The 21213-nt window shown below is 35.1% G+C and overlaps 1 protein-coding gene across 1 annotated transcript in view; it reads right to left on the bottom strand.

Moving 5' to 3' along the window:
• OSTN (osteocrin) overlaps nucleotides 1–15620 on the bottom strand; it is a 30162-nt gene extending 14542 nt beyond the window's left edge. The window contains exons 1-3 of the mRNA XM_059064255.2: nucleotides 15580–15620; nucleotides 11451–11549; nucleotides 8813–9027 (exon numbers count right to left, since the gene is read on the bottom strand). Coding sequence (XP_058920238.1) covers nucleotides 8813–9027; nucleotides 11451–11549 — 314 coding nt within the window. The 5' untranslated portion in view covers nucleotides 15580–15620. The remainder of the gene's footprint in view (nucleotides 1–8812; nucleotides 9028–11450; nucleotides 11550–15579) is intronic.
• Between the last annotated feature and the right edge of the window lie 5593 nt (nucleotides 15621–21213).

Below are 21213 nucleotides of genomic sequence, written 5' to 3'. Positions count from 1 at the left end.
CATATGAACGAGCATTCAGAAATAAACCAGGAGCACTGGAATCAAAAAATGAGATTTAAAGGGTTCACTGTAAAGTAACTGAGGCATGCTTGATTTGGAAACTACTAAAGAGCTGTAGGATTAGGCAGAAAGGATTTTCATTTGCTTGGCTCATGAGCCTCTTTGAGGGTCTAATGACACTCAAAACTTCTATCCAGCAAATGAATTTACACAAAAATGTCTTCTAGAATTTTCTTTTTGGGGGAGTAGGTAATATACATTTCAAAGTCCATATATGGAATCAAGTATTATCCCTTTTAGGAGAAAGTTTTAAGCCTTCATATATGGGTTAGGGTAGAGAGAAAAGGTAAAGGAACTTTACCATGGAGTTGAGCTGGGATATAAAAGGCAAGCAGTAAAGAACCATTATTGGGAAAAATGACCCAAGATCAATGCTCAAGGGCATTTCCTATAGTACAGACAGGCTTTTAAATATGAGGAAAGAAACATGGAAATAGGGCACCACATTCTGAATCCTTTCTTTGTGTTCTTCACTATGAAATGGAGCCCATTTTGAACTACTTCCTTTGGGTATTAACAATTAAGTGCTGGAAAAAAGTAGCAAAAATCATGAGATACCTAGGTTGGCCTCAGCCTGCAACATTGCTTCACAATGAAGTAGAAAGGTGAAATGTTAGGATTTTCACCTTTAATCTTTGGCATGGTCATCAAGAAGCGCAATCATATCTGACAAATTGAAGTTGGATTTGCTATTCTCAACTTTAGTCGGAACCTTATGTCTGGCTTTGGATAGAAACACATATACCGTTGGTACAGTTTTTCAAATGATTTATTTAATGCATGCATTCTAAGTGAATCTCACTTTTCCTGGCTTTGGATAAGTGCCTTATTCACATATAAGTTTAATTTCTTTATCATAAGCAGCTTATTTCAGTGGAAAGTCATTGGACTTGGAGTTCAACAACTTGATGTTCTTCTAGCTACATTATGCCAAGGAAATCATTTTATATCTGTGAAAATATATTAATAAAATGGGGCTAATATCTTCTTAGGGTGTTAGGAATAAAACAAAACCCAGTGTATCAGAATGTTAAAATGGAATTCTTTCTATCTCAGTTTTGCCTGTGGCCTAGAAAACTTGAAGGGGGAAAGAAAAACAGTGGTATTTTCTCTTGCCTTACAAAGTAAGGTGCTAGAGTTATGCACTATTTGTAAGGGAGGTTGTTACAAACTAATTCTCTCAACCTTAATCCAATAAAAAGATTGATATTGAATAGGTAAAGAAGGAGAATTTCTCTGGAGCAAGTTTTTGGAGAACAGTGACATTTCCCTCTTCTTTCATATAGAGAAAGGGCTTCAAGAAAAGCTTGACATATACCCATTGAAGCAGGGTAGACCTCACAGAACAGACTATGAAATCTAAAGGGCAGGATGCTGTAAGAACTGGCTCGATGCCAGAGTGAAGAAATGGTTAAATAAGCAACAGCTTTACTTTCAGTGACCAGAGTAAAGGATGTGGGTTTTCTGTGGAACAGATGTAGAGCGAGCGTGTGGGTAGAGTTGGCCTAGTCTAATTATAAAAGGAAATTTCCCTGAAGGGCTTTTGGCCAGGGGTTATGGGTGAGGCACCAGGATGTTGCTGGTGGTGTCAAATGAAGAACTGAGCGGGTAGGATAAAGGTGAGGAGCAAAACTGACCTGCTGAAAGAGAAGCGTTGCTGGAGGCAAGGTATTTATGTCAATGTTCCCTATGGGGGTTATGCAGTGACCCCACAAAATGGCCCATGGTGAGAAGTCATCTTTGAGCATTTACTGAGGCCAGAGAGCACAAAAGTCAAGTCATGATAGCATCAGTCAAGTAAGACTTTTCTTTACTTCTCTGCACCCACATCCCCAATACTGGAGGAGACATAAGGCAGCCCAGTGTGGTAGAGGAAGGGGTGAGGACAAACTGACCACAAACCTCTTCCCAGTGCAGCTTTCCAGCTTGAAAAGGAGAAACTTTAATAATATTCATAGTTTGGGCTAAAACATACCATTTTTATTATTTTAATTACTGAAATATGATTGTTTTTCTAATAAAAGTGATGAGACGAATTTTTATTATTTCAGTGTGATCTGTAGAGTTATAGTACCTGCCTGTGTTTTTACCCAAGAGATAGGAAACAACTCCTACTGAATGGGTTTGAATGCATGTGGGTGAGGGATAAAGTTGCCTTTCTAATTATGTTCTATGGAATCTTCTCTTTCAGTTAAGTGGTTATAATAACAATGTTAGAAAGCAAAGTGTTTATTGACCTGAATCTATAGAATGTATATAACTGTGCTGGTTGTCTTGCATCTGTTCTCCAGGTACACTCTCTGACTTTTCTCACCCTACTTTCAGTCCAGGAAACTAACCTCTCTGGATCCCAGAAAAGTGCCTGTGCTCCCTGGCTTTGGTTTGGGACAGGCCTAACGGGCAGCCTTGGCAGGAGAGACTGGAAGGAGAGAGGAAGTGAAGTCAGGATAATTTTCCCCTAGCTGCCTCCTTGCAAGATCACTTCCTCCTAACTGAAGGTCATGGCTTCTCCCAAGGCATCTGACTCTTCAGACCAGGGTCCTGGGCTGTTGTGCCATCCATTATGATTTGCTTCTACCCAGCCTTTTGTAAATAGTCTTCCTGTGTCTAAATCCTTCTCAAATTTTCCTTTTTCAAATGTTTCCTGTTTCCTGCCTGTTTCCTGCAGGAACACTGACTGCCACAATTATATTACTTGCTTTGCTGACCTCAAAATATTAATGGGAGAATTAAAACAATAACAGTTGTGAAAATGATTATCCTAATTAAATTCAGATATAAAGTATTATTATTTTTGTTAATATTTTACAAGGCATTTTCAGTGTTGTGTGAAGAAGTGAGAGAAACCACCCTTTAGAAAAATTCCAATACCTTCAAATATTAAAGTGTCATTCAAATAGTAGATATGATTTTGCTAGGGATATGGTCATAGCTGCTTCCTTTTATTTTTCATAAGCTGAATGACCATTAGCTTCAGGCTTTAAACAAGTGAACCAAATGCAGAAATATTTTGAACTTCAAAGCATAGTTGAGATAACCCTGCCCTGAGAATTAAAGTAACTTGCACATCCAATTGAAAATGAAGCTAGTGTCATATTCAGGTGAAAAAAATGTTAAATATGATATAAAATAGGAAACAACAGATGGTTCTTTGCTTCATTTTATGATGATCTGACATGGACTTTGCCCTGGTATTTTTTATGTTTGTTTGTTTTCTTTTTTCTTTTTCCCTAGCTGTTCATTCATTCTTCACATTTCCATCTCTTATGGACGTTTTCAAAAGCAGAATTTAAAATTTTTCTTTTCTGAATATTTTATAGTAATTGAAAATAAAATAATGCATTCATATGCGTGAGACAGAGTTTTAAAATCTGGGGTCATGTAATTCAAGGATCCATAAACATGGATGGGAAATGTTATACCTTTAGTCTCATTATCCTCTAATTGAAATATAGCATTTGTTTCAGTTATGAATGTAGAGAACAAATCACAATGGTGTTAGTAGTAAGTAAACCCTTGTCACGGTAGAAATCACAGATACATTCGGATCACATTTTTGTCATTACAGATACTTTGAAATTGTTTTTATGTTCAGCACTACTTGAATTTATTGTTATTTAGACATGTCTTTTAGATCTTATTTTATGCATTAATAAAGAAGCATATAGTTGTCATATTACAAATTCATTTTAAGTATTATGATAATTCTGTTTCTATATATTAGTAACCTTTGAACTCATGATGTTTGTCCATTTAAAAACAATATTCTGAGAAGGGGTCCACCATGGCCCACGACACAGAAAGAGCTTATGAATTCCTAGATTTAGTTGATGGGTGAAATCTTTGGGCTACAATATGGAAAATGGATCTCAGACCTATAACCTTCTCTCAGTGAGTATGAGAAACTAGAAAATGCATGCCCTGAGAAGGAGAAAAATTGATGGCATATACATGAACATCACAAGTGTTTGTAAGCAACAAAGAAAGTGTATACGTTCATGCATAGTAAGGTAACAAGATAATCCTGGCCTTGTGAATAATTCAAAAGCAAGTAAAGAAGTAGTAAATCTATCTGGACTAAAGGACCAGAGGTCTTAACTCATATAATATAATGAAAGAACAGCAAATAACATTATGTACAGCTCTCCCAAGCAAAATTACTATAATTTTTAGAAATCTTTTAATAAAATAGTTGCAAAACTCTAAACTGTATATTCTTGCTACTAAATGTAGGAGAACATTCACTTTAGTCCTGTGACTTTATCATATACATTTAAATGATTCTCAAATATCTTTGCAACAGATGATAGAAAAATTTAACATTTAATGTTGATTGAGTTAGCATTATACTTTGAAAGAAATCTAAAATTATTTTTCAATTAAAACTCAAGAATGTGTATGGAAATATATTAGGCAATATCTATTACTTATCTCCCATTGTTTTCCAAATCTCTAATAGACAAATTTAATGTTTGCTTTAAGACCAAGAACAGGAATTCCTGAATAAAAATGAATCCTGAAGGAAAATCTCACAGGAAGTGTCCTTGGAATCTAATTCGAAGAGGTAAAACATCTACTATCAAAAATAAAAGTATAAAAGACATAAATAAATTATATGTAAAAAATAAAACTATTAATTTGTATATGTCATTCTAAATAAATGTTAAATAAAATAATCCTGGTATAGGAGGTCACCTTTGTTGTTAAGCCATAGAGTACAAAGGAGCAGAGTCTCTGTATTCTAACTGTAGTCATGAAACAAAATATAGAGTCTTGATTAGGGTAAATCCTCAATTTTTCAAGCTCATGCATAAACTTCTGTGCAAATGCATTAGCTGTCTTTAACACTTCCAACTTCTGGAAATAATAGTTGGAGGTGAAGGGAAAGATAAAGAAAAAGGCAAAAGAAAATTGACCAGTTTTGACCTCTGAAGATCATTAACTACTAATATCCTTTCTTTATACAACACTCAATGGGGCCATCACAATCTGGTTCCAGAGACACTGACTAAAATTATATAGGTTTTGTACTGCACAGTCCAGTGGTCAACAATATGAATGATTGCTGAATACAGCATCCCTGTTTGGTCCCAACTCTCCTTCCCAATTTTATTTCTAACCCTGTTTCTTAGGTTGTAGGTTACTGAACCTACACCATGCTATTCAGTCATCCCAAGAACATGCCCTGAATGTTCAGGCCTTTAAGCCATCTCTTACCTGACTTCCTTTTAACAGAATAATTTTTCTTAATCCAATTAACCTTTCAAAAATAGTACTAGTGATTTGGGTCAAACTTTGATGTTATTACGGAATTCGGCAAATCATCTTTTTTCACCATTTTTGGAAAATTATTGAAAAAATACCCATAATTTCTTTAAATAGTGATTCTCTTCTACTTATCACCATTAAACTCTAATTAGATTAAATTGCATGTTATAATTTCTCATTCTGTTCTCCATATCTTTGTGATATTTTCTGAGTCATTTTCTTAGCGTTATCATATGGTGAATGTATTTACTCTTCTGCCAAGTCTAATCTCTTGTTTATCTTATTGTTTAATTTCATTTCTTTAATTTGTTATGAAACATTTCAAACACAGGCGAAAATAGAATAGTATAATAGACTACCATGTATGCATCATTCTAAGTCAACTATTACTGATTATGATAGATCTTGTTTCATTTATTCCATTCCCTCTCCTGTATTATTTTGAAGCAAATCCCAGACAAATACTTACAACTAAATATTTAAATAACAATAAATCTAATTTTTAATGTAACCACAGTATGATTTTCATATTTAAAAGAGACAATAATTACTTAAAATCATTAAGTAGCCACAGTGCACATTCACAATTGTCTCTTACACATGTTAAGTTTTAAACAGACCATTGCTTGAATTAGAACCCCCCAAAATTGTGACTAGTTAATAAGTCCCTTAAATCTATTTTGATCTTTTGGATCCCTTCCCTCCTCCATCTCTTGTTTTTCTTCAAATCTTTGTAAATTATTTATTGAAGAAACTAGGTTATTTATTCTGCTGTTTTCTACAGCCTGAATTGATGTTTTGCTTCCCTATAATGTTTCTGAAGTCATTTCTTTGTCTTCTCTATTTCCTGGAAATTGGCAGGTAGAACTAGAGGCAAGAAATTTTTTTTTTTCAATTCTGTTATATGGGTAGTGTTGAGTTCTTCCATCAGGGAGCATATAATGACTCGCTGTTTTTCCTCTTGTGATGCTAGCAGAAACTGCCAATCATTGTCTAGAGCCATCATTTCATTAGGGTTTGCAAAATAGAGACATTCTAATACTACCACTCCTTCTTCATTTATTAGCTGGAATAATTCTATAAAGGAGAATTTCTACATCTACTAATTCTATTGTTTCTACATTTCTTTAGCCGTACAAATTCTATAAAGAGAAAATTCCACGTTTTCCTTCTTCTCCATGTCTGCAAGCAACTATTTGTTGTAATATCTTTTTATGCCCAGTTAATAGCCATGAAGCAATCCAAAACTCATTCTAAATTTCATATGCTCCCCCTACTGTCCCTGAATTGCTTGATACTTTGCTGTATCTATATTGTCAGACTGAATAACTATAACACATGGCACTCTTTTTTTTTTGTAACCATCATAACACTTTAATTCTAAAGTTATGTTCACACCAATTTTTATAATGTTACCTCTCCAGTCATTTTGATTGTTTGAAGAATTTCATCCGGTAGCTTCCTCAGGAAATACTCATGAGAACAATATTCCCTAATTTTTTACATACTTATAATAGTTTATTTTTAGCCTTTATATGTGAAAATCTGTTCAAATGACTAAGTGCTTGCCAATTTCTTTTTCTTACAAGCCAAGCTATGTTAGATAGATTATATATCCTAATATAGTATCTCTTTATGACACTCCCTAAAGAAATTGTTATGATGGAATCTCAATGTAGATTATATATATTTATAAGATTTATGTAATAAATATTTGGTGTATATGCTATATATGCTATTATAAATTCATATATAAATATTTATATAAATGTTTACATGTTGACTTTCAAATTATTTTGTAGACTGTACTGCAAGATCTAGGAATCAAAGAAATACTATTTATTAGAAGGCACAATATTTTCTCCACTTAACCTTTGGCTTTCTATAACCTTCTTTAAAAATTGCCCCTCTTCTTGCTTTGTGTTATAATTTGTTATAAATATTTCTTTGTTTCTTATTGGTATGTGATCTCGTTGAGGGACAAAGACTATATTTTCCTTCTTTTTTCCACCGTAGCCCAACACAGTGCCTAGAACATAAGTGGAACTAACTTGTATTTGTTTAATTAGAATACGATCTGAATTTCAAAATACATGTGTACATGTTTGGTATTTTTTTCAAGTACATGTTGGATAAATTATAGTCCCAAAGTGATGATTTTATTTCCTAGTGTAACTTTGAAAATCTTTCAGAAGTCTAGCAAATTGCATCCTGTATTGATGAGAATCATCGAGCAAAAGCAAAGTCACGGACCAGGAACAAAAGCGATGTGTTCTAGAACTCCAAATAACCAAGTGAAACTGGACTAAATGATGTGGAAATGAGTACAGGTAGAAAAGAGGTGCCAGATTATGAAAATTTTCAAAGAATTTCCTTAAGGACTTTGCTTTTTATCTTGTATTTTTGTGTTAGATGATCGCCCTGGAAGCAGAGTAAAGGATGCATTCACCAATAAAGGGGTGAGGATGGTGGTGGAAGTGGAGATGGGGAAAGACTGGAGAAAGAAAACATGTCGAAAAGATGATTTAGGCCAGAATTAGGAAAGCCTTAATGTAAAAGGATATTCTGGAGATATTAAACATATAAAACAAGTAGGATTTAGAGAATTTAGTGAATAATGGAATGTTTAAAGTAAGCAAATGGAATCCTGGTGAGCAAAAGGGATCCTAGTAAATTCCCCAAATTCCAGACTTTGGGGAATTGGGTGATCTCTTGTGTCACTGCTGGCTGTGAAATGTACAGCATGAAGAACAGATACTGAGGCAGTAGAAAATGAATTAAGTTTGGAATGACTGCTTTAAAGTACTGACACTTACTCAATGATTAAAGAGAGATTTAATTACCCTAATTCTGTTATAATAGTTAACAGTTTACAAAGTACTCATTTGATTTTTATAGAGGTAAGTAATTATCCCCATTTTCCAGATAAATAAACTGAGGATCACAGAGAATAACATTCTTATACAAGTCACATGGCTAGAAATGCTTAGAAATTTGACTTAAACACATGTGTCCTGACTCCAGGTCCTGAGAGCTCTTCACTGCCTTCTTGGTATAGGAGAGGGGACTTATTCACATCATTTGGAATGCTGTGTAACAAGGGTAAAAATCAAATGGTATTGTGTTTACCTTTATTAAATAGAAAATGCAACTGACCAGAACATTTATCTCATAGGACACACGTTTCCCATTACTTCCCAAATGCTGTTATGTCTTGTAAGAGCTACTTTATATTTACATGCAACAGAATCTTCTTCAGAAAACATTTTGACAAAAATATTAGTGCATACTGTAGCAGTTATTTTGCTCCCTAAACATTATTTCTCAAATGATGCCATTAAACTCAGAAATTAGCTAAGACACTTTTAAATCTGTTTACCTACGAGGTTTTCATTGTATTTTTTAAATGTGGACTTCTCTGTTTCTGAACCCAGAGTGGAAGAATTAGAAAATGAAAATGTCCCTTCTCTAAGAGTTCACTTACCTCTGTCTACCTTTATGATCTACGGAGCCAGCTGAGAGTCTGTCCAGGGGAGAACCAAAACCAGAGAAGCTTCTTTTCTTCTTTGTTTCAATCACATCATTCTCCAGAGACACAAGTTCATCAAGAAGTAAGAGTTTTGCTGCCAGATCAGTGGCTGATTTCTCTTCCTTGACTGTGGGTGATGACTGAACATCTAAGACTCTAGAATCAAAGGTCTAGAGGGCAGGAAAGGTGATTCCATTCATTAACAATAAGAAAATACATACAATCATGCTTTTGCTATTTTTAGCTGACATGCCTGTCATGAACCTTGATTTCTCGTGAGTTATGATCCAGAGAGAGAATTTTGGGGACAAAAGCACATAGAGATGAGGTTTATCCAAAAGAAATGAAAAGGAAGCAAAACACACACACACACACACACACACACACACACACACACACACACACACACACACACAAAGGGAAAAAAAAAAGGGTAAACTCCTCTAAAGGAGGCCTGCCTCTAAAATTTAGTATAACTGATTATTCTTTCAGATTATTTCCCAGTAACAACTGCATCCTTCCTTATTACTCCAAAAGCACTTTATATACACTTCACAACTGCAATCATTACATTTTCCCTTGTATTAGATTAGCTACAATATATTTGTATTGCCTATTAGATTGTGAGTAACTTGAGAGCAAAGACTACGTCTAATTAGTCTTTTATCTGCTCTATTCAATGCCTATCCCAGTATTTTGCTCATAGTTAGTACTCAATAAATTTCTGCTGAATATTTATTGAATGAATTCTGAAAAAATCTAAACCTCATGTTATTTTCTTTTCACCACTCATTCATTCCTTACTGATTCAAGCCACTAAACATCCACTGTGCAGGTCCTGTGTTAGACCCAAGAGATACAAAAATGAGTAAAATCCAGTCTGCACCCCGAAGGAGCTTACCATCTCCACCCATGTGATTTACTAATAAATATTAAAGAGTGCCTATGATGAGTCAGAGCTATCCCAAGGACTTTATTGTCCCATGTCAGATTTCTTGTTTATTTGTTTATTTACACATATTGCCACTTGGCATGTCATCCAAATCATAAAAGTATAAGCTTCCAGTTTGTGAAGTCTGTCTTCTTTTCTCAGGCGCAGTCACAGCATTTCAGAAAATGCTCCTGCTAGCAATCTGGAGTCATTTTGTTGTGCAGGGGATGCTACTTCTTTCCCAAGAGTCTGAGACTATTCCCCCATGGGAAGAAGGGTTAACTACAGGGATCTCTTCCCTTTCCTCCTTTAGTCACATTCTTGCCAGACTCTTGGTCTGGGAAAGACTCTTTTTCTTCACTTCCTGTCTTTATTTTTGAGTTACTTCTCTTATTCTCTTTCTATTCCCTTCATTTTTTTCCCAATAAAATGAAACAGTAGTACTTTGCAAGCCTTTTCATCATCGACTCACACAATTCTCTTTTGCAATACTTATATTATATCCACCTCAAAGCTCTTGAGACCTAAAGTCATTGAGCTCCTTCTTTCCTAAATCAGTGAAGTCTGCTCTAAGTCTGGCCAGTTCTTTCTGGAAAACCCCTCTTGCCCTGCTTTTTCTGATTCCCATGAGGAGAGATTTATATCACATCCTCTTCACTGCTTAGTGCACACTCTCAATCACTGTATAATTTATCTCCTCTCTCTCTCTCTCTCTTTTCTATTCTGTCCTGAATACTGCCATGAAGTTAATTATCCCCAAACACTACTTGCACCATATAAAAACATTAAAAATCTCTATAGCTCTTTGTAACTCATCGTTCAAAGTCCACAACTTTTAAAAAAATCTCAACTTCTGTTACTTCCCTACATAAGCTTGGCAGCTTAGAAACTAAAGAGGGGAAGGATGTTATAATAATGAGAAAGAAACTCTTAAGATCAGGAGGAAAATCTTCCAAGGGCAAATTTTGGAGATATTTTATTACCTCTCACAGCTTCTTCCAAAAACTATGTGTTCATTCTTCCAACTGACATATATGCAAAGCAGATTTTTGTTTCCTTTTAAAGATATTCTTTATCATCAGGAAAAATTCACAAAACTTGTATAAAACTTGTCCTTCAGTAAAACACATTTCAGATTCTCACTTTATGTTATTTAAGAAGCACAAAGAATGTATGTTTCTATTAAGATCAAATGAGCCAAATTAACTTTTCTCTGTGTGGCGATGTCCTCACATTTCTTTTCCTTTGTAGTTTAGTCTTGGCAGCAAGAAAACATCTGTAGAGTGATAAAATTTTGGCCCAACTACTCAAATCTTGACATGTAAATGACTTCAAATTTCACATAAAAGCACTTCATCTTCATGTAATTGATTCAATTATAAATATGGCTGAAATTATAATGAATTTTCTCCTATAGTTTTTGGTTCATGGAATACAAATCTTTGTTGTTACTTACAGCTTTTTTTTTTTTTTTTTAACATTTAGATACCTGGTTTTCTCTGAATCCACGGTGAGGACAAGGCATAGAAAGAAATGCCTATTTACTTGATTTTTGTGTAATCAAACCTGCTCCCTACTTGTCAGCAACACCTGCTTCTGACATTAGTAAAAATGGTTTATGTTCATAAAAGAAGTATGGTCCCTTAAGCTAGTTTCCATTACCTCTGTTGTGACATCCACTGAGAGCACTTTTCCTGAACTCCAGACCATCAACATCACAGCCAGCATAAAATGTGCACTTGCCAATCTCCAGTCCAGCATCTAAGGGTCATACACATCAGGGTTAACATTGATTAGACTGGCAAGATAGAAAACAAAAATGTCTATAAAGTTTGTTATAGGCAGGTAATAAACCAAATTATTCAGCTTCTATGTGTTGGAGTGAACCTCTGCAAAACTTATATAATACTTAATAGAAGCTGTCGATCTCCCAGAATTCTATCAAGGCTTCATTTCCTTGGAAACCTAGACTGGGGTTGTACAGCTATAATCATAATTTAACTCTAACCCAAGTCTGAAAAATCTAGTTTGTGTAACTTTATTCTTTGACTCTCTAATCCACAGACTACAACCTCATGTACCTAAGGGGAAATGTGTTAAATTGACTAGGTATGAGAGACTAAGGCCTGGTGGGATTTGTGATGAGCAAGAGAGAATGTGCTGTGTCTAAAAGCAGTTCAATTCAAAATTTCAGAAACACCACAGTTCCAGTAGGAGACTATCTTTATGTCCTATGATATGTAAGGATTTCTTGACCAAGATTCAAAAGGTAGATCTCATGGAAAAAATTAACAAATTATACTATATCAAAATTGAAAAACTCTACATGATAAATACAATAAACAAATTACAATAAAAACCAAATTAAAATGGAATATATTTTCAACAGATATAATAAAGAAAGATTAACATTTGGAACATTTAAATAACTCTGATAAATAAAATTTTAAAAACAGACTCACAATTAAGTAAAACTGGGCCAAAGTTTATAAGGAGACATGTATCTGAAAGTTCATAGCCTCATTTTATATAGTAGTAAAAAAACAAATCAACTCAAGTACCCTACTCAAGAGGAAATGGATTGATGAAATGAGGTAAATTCATACTATGGAGTTTATGCAAATAAATTAAATATAGGTGTTATCTACTGTTCAAAACAAATGACCTGAATGTTATGTGTAATTATATGCAAGGATTTAAAAAAACAGATTTGAGGAGATTAGAAGTTCTAGAACAATACATATGCCATGCTACCGTTTACCTAAATTGGAAATATGTAAAGCAATTTTATATATTTTGAAATCTATACATATAATTAAAATATAAACCAGTGGAATTGGATTCATGACTATGATTGCTTCTGGGGAGGGTGGGGAGTATATGAGATTATGAGAAAATATAAGGGACTCAGTTTTTATCTCTCTATATATACATAGTAAAGCAAACATGTTAAAAGATTACATTTGTTAATTCTGTGTAGTAAGCACAAAGGTGTGTCACTAATGAATTTTTACATTAAAAAAACTATAAATCCAATTAAAGCTTATCTACAACTGAGATCAGGCCTGCTGGATGCCAGTCTTGCCACTGGTTAAAGCAGAAGGCCTTGCCTTGCTGGGAGAAGCTCACGGGCTGTGAGCTACCAACAGAACGGGCTTGACTTTGCCACTTAGCACATGACATTGGGAAGTCCCCCAGGCCATCCTTCATGAATAAGAAGTTTCAGTAAACTTCTGTTTCCTTAAAAAAATCATTTGGAAACCTACAGGGAGCAAAAAGAAAGTGATCCTAGGATCCATCTGAAGAACTGGATTTGACTCATATTTGCTTTAGTAATAGTGTGACCTTGAGTGTGTGGCATTTAACCTACTTGAGCTTTATTTTCCATATTTGTGAAATGAGGAGTAATTCTGACCTCAGAAGAACTTTTCGAGAGGATTGGATTAATTCATTTATAACCTCTTTATCCTATATAGCATTCATAATTTGTAAGTGAAATAACATTTATGAGATATTACTAAATATTTCTTTAATAAGTACATTCTCTTTGGGGTGATCCAAGATTTTCTCTATGACACTTCCTTAAAATATTGTTACTGTGAAACCTCAGTGTGCATTTTAGTAATAAATGTATCTGCTAGAATACAGACAAATAAGACCTAGACAGAGTAGCATCTGTATTAAATGTGTATTAATACTTAAAATGGAGATAAAATATTTTAGCATTGTCTACATCATTTATTTATCAAATATAATCTTAATTTTCATGTAATGCATCTAAACTAGTTCTTCATTATGTCATCAATTACTCTACTTTGCAATCTAGTCATATAATGTTCACTAGCTGCTTCTCTGTATTCCACAATTTCTGGAAGGGAGCAGTAAATTTTGTGTTCTCCTTCTGACAAACATATTTAATATTTGAGGTTTTTCATAAGTATCTAAAAACAGCTAATCATGATTATTTCTCTAAATTGAGACAGGAGAAAAATAACAAGCATGAATGTAAAAGTTATCTGGTAAAAATACCAACCCCAAACTGCATTACTTATTTCTTTAGAAAATCAGCCATTGAATCATTCTTCCTTCTGATTTTGCTGCTGTCTCTGACTTTCCTCAGCAAAAGGGAAGATACATCAAAAATATAAGTGTATTTTTACAATGAGCTCATATTTCTGGCATATCTTTTTTTTAAATAGCTCTTTCATTCAATCAAAGATAAACTACAGTTGTGATGTTTTCCTTCAACTTTTTTTATCATGCTAAAAACAGGTTACAAAGTGTGAAATTGCCAATTTTATGAGCTTTCCCATGTGGATTTCCTTCAACTACTTTTATGCACATTTTACTAACCAGGTTTCTCTTCATCTCTTCAATCTTATAAAAGGCACAGGATGATGAGTGTTTGTAATATTGATGATTATGTCTGAGGCATATATTTTTGTGCTTGGGTGTATATATTAAAAAAGTCATAATGTATCATCTTACAGATAACCACATCCTGATTATTTGGATAGGGAGATATAAAAATAAATGCTGAGTTTAAATACACACATTTAATGGTTTAAAGCTATGCTTGCAGCCAGTTAACCAAAAGGCCAAGTTCTAAATATGGCATTTGGTACACTAATGAAAACAAACACCCTGGCACCTGCCACACAAAAGACATTTGATTAACTAGTTGAAACTTGATTGCTACAAAATTAGAAACAGAGGAAATTATAGGGAGGGAGGGAAAAGACCAGGTTCAGCTCCGTTTTCCTATTTTGTTGATAGTGGATAAATATAGCCCATGACTAAAAATCTACCCAGCCCCATGTACACTCCAGATCACAGAAAGAACACTCAAAGGATGTTCACTGTGTGAATACATGATAGTGGAGGTGTTTGCAATTTTTTTTTTTAGTACAGCTATACTTTTCATTGAGTAGTTTTTTTTTTTTTTTTTTTTTTTTTTTTTCGGTACGGGGGCCTCTCACTGTTGTGGCCTCTCCCGTTGCGGAGCGCAGGCTCCGGACGCGCAGGCTCAGCGGCCATGGCTCACGGGCCCAGCCGCTCCGCGGCATGTGGGATCTTCCTGGACCGGGGCACGGACCCGTGTCCCCTGCATCGGCAGGCGGACTCTCAACCACTGCGCCACCAGGGAAGCCCTCATTGAGTAACTTTTGAATAACATTCCTCTAATGTGAGGAGCTTCAAAAGAGACAGTGGGCATGGGATCTGCCTTATAAGATTAGGCTCTGAAAGTCCAGCAGTAATGTAACTGGTTTAATTATATTTAAACTAGGATTAAATGAGAAGTCTGTTAAAATGAAGAAAGATGTTTGCATTATTGAGAATCAGTGCTGCAGTGAGTCATTGTTACTGTGAAAAATGATCTCTCAAGTGGGCTCGGTGGGAAAAAGAAAAGATTGGTTGCCACGGATCCAAACTATCTGCCTTTGAGAGTGCTGGTGTTGAAGAAAAACAAATCTCTCAGGTGACGAAGGAGATTTCTCTTCAACAACGTCTGACTTAGGGATAGTAGATCTAACTATTAGAAACTCACGAAAGGACTGAGTTTTAGGGGTGATTCTTGATGACTTCTGGGATAATTTCTTGATTAGAAATATTCCAAATAGACTCTATCCACCCTATTTTCAACAGAAATTAAAAATAAAGCATTAATTAAAGATAAAGGACTTAAAAAGTAATTATTATTATTATTTTTAATCCTCTTCTTCTGCTTTGGCATTGCAGACATTTAAGTGAGATTTAACAGGACATGTTACGAAGGGTCTCTAGTTCTGACATTGGGAAATGATCGTGTGTACAGCACACAACACTCCCCAAATCTTCTTTCTCTGAAAACAGGCGTGGTCTTCCAGGCAAGTGGTGGATCAGCTTGGTCCCGCAGTAAATCTGTAAAATGGAGTAAGTTCTTCTTCAATGTACCCTTTACCCTGCCCCATAAAGTCGTGGTCACCCAGGTTTTTTTGATAATAGAGGATAGCTTCCAGGATAGTAGATAGCAGAATAACTATCATTTTTTATTTTAAAGACGGGCCTAAAAGGGACAGTGGTTAACGCAAAGTCTGTGTGGCTCTCTGTGACAGAAAGAGACCTGATCTAGAGGTTTTGAGACTCAGGCCCTGCCTTGTCTCGGCTGCTATCTCACTGTATGATTTTGGGCAAACCCTTTCCTCTCTAGACGGAGTAAACTGAAGTTAGTCTCCCTTACCTCGAAAGTTGCTTCTAGCTTTTGTAAAGTCCGTTTCTGAATCCGGCTCTTTTCTGGTGGAAGCACAGACTCTGTATGTAGGTAATGATAATAGTTGGTGTAGGTTTGGCTGGGAAAACCTTTCTGCTGTCCCTCAAATCAGCTGAGTCTTTGCATAAGATTTTGCATCTAGGTTTTCACATAAATATGCTCCTCTTGAATTTTAAGTATTTCTAGCTGAAAAGGCAGGGCCTTCAAATCTTCGATTTTAAGATTTCATTTATGGTAAGCAATCCCATTTTATAAGTGTATTTTAAGAAAGAAAAATGCTACCAATTAATTATGAGATGCTATCACGTGTAAGACATTCCAATTTCAGAGATGTTAAATGTGCACAGAATGGATGAAATATGCTATATCTATTTACTTTCAAATGTTTACTTGGATTTTTTTTCATCACGCTGAAGATAGTATACTCAATTCCCCCATACTTTCAAAACAAACATTGTTAGAGCTGAGGGAGGATCCAGATTTCCTAGCATGCAGCAGTTATATCTGCTCTTTTGGGGTCAGAGAAAGAAAGCATTGTACAATATTTAATGCATTACCAGTTATAAATTTTACAAATCACATAATGTTAAAAAACTTAAATATTTGATTGATTCCTTATTCCTCTGCATTTGTAGTTAACAGTCTATCAAAGGAAAATAATCATTTGAATATTTTCAGAGTACTCACAAGTCTTAGTATTAGTGGATACAAAATCACTATTATCAAAAGTTCCTATTTTGGTTACAAAAAGGAATTTTTGAAAATAGAAATTTTCAGATATCTGAAACACCACCAGTTTCACATATACATGTATCTTTTCACATATGTACATATATTTTTCACATAATGTTTTTCTAAAAATCTTTAGATAAACTAATGAGTATTTTAAAAATAAAAATTTTCAGTCAATAAATAGACATTCATCATCAGAAAAATATTTCTATGATGGTGAGGAAAAACTCAGAATTAGACTTGAAGGATAGGGATAGGTGTCCCTGCTGTGCTTTGGTAACCTTGAGCAAGATGCTTAAACTGTCAAAATTGTCTAATAAAACTCATTTTATGAACTCACATTTTAATTAATTAATTTTGTTTACTTTAAAATTATTTAATTAATTTACAAATAGCACAAATCATTATGGATTTGCCTTGTTTGCCAAATAAGAGCAATAAAAACATTTACTTTCATATTTAATATTATTTATTGAAATATATAAAGATATACATTTATGTGTGCAAAAAGCACTGCATCATTTTTATTCTTATTTTATCATAGGTGTACTTTTCAATGGAGACTCTAAATTTTGCATGAAAACACTTTGAAAACTATAAGATAATATGGAAAGATTAACTACATGGTATAAAAATGATTATTTCTGAGCTGAAGGCAAGTGTTTGACGACAAGTCCTTCCAAGGAAAGTAAAGCTTATACTCAACAACTACCTAGGGAATCTGGGGCCATTCATAGAGACAATCAGCAAAGCTTATGTTAAACAATCAAGAGGATACATAACAGTTTGACATGCTACAGATAATCTTCATATTTCAATGAGTGACATTTGAACAGGGTGTTAAGTTTGTGTCTAGTTTTCACTGATGAGAGAAGCAACCAGATGCTTGAGACACTTTCCTGCTAGAAAGCAGAGACTTGGACGCTGAAGTCTCTTCTTTATTGGTGCTGCAATTCCACTGCCTATGGTGCAATCGGCTCCACAAGCAAGAGAACTAAGTGTGGCTTTGGCACTTAGAACTTCAGAAGTGGGGATTAGTTTTGGATCCTCATAAAGTCGAATACTAGATTTAAAATCATTGAGGATTTTCACCGAAGAGCAACTGAATTGCAACTGGTAGTTTCTGTCACTAGCGTACATATCATCTATATCATTCTCACAGAAATACATCTGAAAAATACTCATGGAGTTTAGCCATTTGTTTAAAATTCTCTTTATGAAATTTGCTATTTTCAGTAGATTGTGTGATGGGTATTCGCTTTATATTTTGAGTATGATTTTGAAAGGAAGGTGAAAATTGAGACTGAGAAATTTAACATTTCCTTTTATTTTAAGAAATGAAAATGTCAGGAATGTATTCTTTCTCATTTCTCATTGCTCTTCCATTGGCAGTAGTCAATTTTCCGAAGCCACATAGCCAGTTGGAAGAAGAGCCAGAACAACAATGTAATGCTTTCAGACTCTCAGTTTCATGTTCTTTTAAGTATAACTTATTTGTAGAAGTATAAACATTTTCCCATCTCCAAAACAAATTGCTTATAAAGTCAAATATTTATGGATGAGGTGTTCTTAATGCGGCAGACACCTGCATTTTAAAAAGACTTTCCCTGGGAGGGCTTCCCTTGTGGGCTTCCCTGGTGGTGCAGTGGTTAAGAATCTGCCTGCCAAAGAAGGGGACACGGGTTCGAGCCCTGGTCCAGGAAGATACCATATGCCATGGAGCAACTAAGCCTGCGAGCCACAACTACTGAGCCCGAGTGCCACAACTACTGAAGCCCGTGCACCTAGAGCCCGTGCTCCAAATGAGAGAAGCCACCACGATGAGAAGCCCACGCACCGCAAAAAAGAGTAGCCCCCGCTCTCTGTAACTAGAGAAAGACTGCGTGCAGCAACAAAGACCCAACACAGCCAAAAAAAAAAAAAAAAAAAAAAAAAAAAAATCTTTGAAATGAATTTCCCTGAACGCTAAAAATCAGGAGGAATGATTATTTACTGGTATACATGTATTAACTGATTTTATTCTGTCTTGGCACCATTTTTGTTCTTTTTCAGACACTACTGCCTTCTAAAATAATAAAATTTTGTTGTTAAATATCTCAATTTTTTTTTCTATTTGGAATTTTCAATCATATTACTAGTACCTTTCTTGCACAAAGTTAAGAAGGCAGAAACCTACAATAACACTAGTAAGATCCCAGTACTAAAAAGCCCAGGTATGTCTGTTTAACAAACTATTTAAATGTTACTTGTAACCTCCTTGATGGTAGGAACTATGACATGTTCACTATTGTATCTCAGCACCCAATATAACGCCTGGCAGAGAGTCAACATTATGTGTTGAATGAATGAATGAATGAAGCAGCCCTATGTGGTAGGTAAACAGAAATGTGGGACAGATACTAACTTCCCAGTTTTATTGTTATGGAAACTAAGGCTTAGAGATGGGAAGAGATTTGCCCAAGTTTTACACCTGCAGTAATATATGATGAAATTCATGCCAAAATCCCGGTATGTCCATTAATGTTTCACATCACAGATTCTCATTCTAATGAAAGAGACATGCATCATTATTCCCTAATCATTATACCAGTAAAGTTTAAGATTTCTCCTTATTAAACACTAATTTGTGCTCAGATCCCTGAATTATTATAAGTTTCTTCATATAAAACTATGTTATCTAGAAAGACAAGAGAACTTTGCGTATGACTGTGTACAATTCTGGTACGGGAATTTGTTCTTTGATTCTAATAATGAATAATGGGGAAAATGAGAATCTTCAAAACTGGAGATAGGGAAAAGCTGGTAGAGTTGCACATAAACATTCTGTTTAGCCATTTGATACATAGGTCATTTTTACATGGTATAAAAAGGCTTTCAAAGGGTTAAGTTGGATAACTGCAGTTAAACATGGCATATATTAGCATCAGAGTAATGTGGAATACTACCACCTCCTTCACCCTTTACCCCACTTTGTACTTATATATCCTATTTAATAAAATAGAATTATAGCAGGGTGATAGAAAATAAAATATAATAAAGAGAGTAATATTGATTGGGGGAAAGAAATTTTACTAAAGAGACTTATAAATGGCAATCACTCTTAACATTTAATGTTACAGTATATTATACATTATCATTAATTTCAGCCACAATATTTCTATGAAAATATTAGCATACAAGTATAAAGAATATTATAATGAGAAGAAAACAAAGGAAAGAAATCTGTTACACTTAAAACATAATTATTCTCAAACTCTAATTATATCAACAAAACTAAATTTTAATTGAATTTTAATATGATTTTGTATGATTTATATTTTGTTTTATAGGTCATAAGATATCTCTATTAAATATTTTTTTAAATCACTAATTATGTTGTTACAGTCATGATTTTCCCATAGTTTTTGTAATATTGACAGTGTAGCATAGTCAGGCTGTGTCATGGAAGCAGAGCCAGCCTGAGTGCTATAGGAATTAAGGAGCTTGTTACAGGAACTAGACCTTACACAAGCATGGGAGCGGTCAGGGAGGGATGGACTGCCAAGGAGGTAGAGGAGGAGATGTCACTTTCTAAACCTCTTAGTACCCCAGCATGGATAGACAAATCAGAGTTTGCAAGGAAATGCAACCAACAAAGTGGGACCACAGGGAAGCCACGGAGAGGTCCATGGAAAGGTCCATGGAGAGGTCCATGGAAAGCCACAGCTATTACTTGGTGGGTCAGCAGCCAGGTTCTCAGTGGTGGACCAGGTGATATTTTAAAGGTGCATTTTTCACATGTTTAAAGTCTTATGTGTCATAGGATTTTAGAAAGGAAGGAGGCTCTCATTAGAAACTGTGGAATTTACCATCCTCAATAGATGGAGAGAGCCAGACTCAGAGGTAATTAACTTGTCCGAGGGAGAAGAAATGAAGGGGAGATGTAAAATGGATTAAGAGGAGGAGGGGGGCAGGAGGAGGCATGGCAGAGGAGTTGTTTCTGGAGGGAGCAGGTGCTTTGTTCTGAGACCAGAGCTGATGAGGCATTGATAAGTGAGAAGAGGCAAGGCTGAGCAACAGCCAGTTCAAGCCAGCCAAGGCACCAGCAATTACTGGCTGGTGATGCTAACCACTGCTCCAGAGAGGTACCGTGAAAATTATTTGCAGAAAGGAGAAGGAAGACTCAGCTAAAAATATCTCTAGTCAGAGAGATCTTTAGGCACATGGGAGTTGGCCTGTGTAGAGGTGCCTAGGGCTAGGAGGGAACTTGTGACTCATCATTTCTACCCACATGGACTCTAGTTTTACTGAGGAGAGAAAAATGCCCCTAGGAAACTGATTAAAAGCTGTTGAAGACAGGACTGGGATTAGAAAGCTGGTTTTCTGACTCCAAAGCGTGTGTTCCTCTGATAACACCACTGAACCTAAGCAAACATTGTCTGATGTGTAGAGATCACAGTGGAT

This window comes from Kogia breviceps, chromosome 5 (assembly GCF_026419965.1).
Source record: "Kogia breviceps isolate mKogBre1 chromosome 5, mKogBre1 haplotype 1, whole genome shotgun sequence".
In the NCBI taxonomy this organism is placed as follows: domain Eukaryota; kingdom Metazoa; phylum Chordata; class Mammalia; order Artiodactyla; family Physeteridae; genus Kogia; species Kogia breviceps.
The sequence above is the reverse complement of the archived record's forward strand: the minus strand, read 5'-3'. Positions and strand labels throughout refer to the sequence as shown.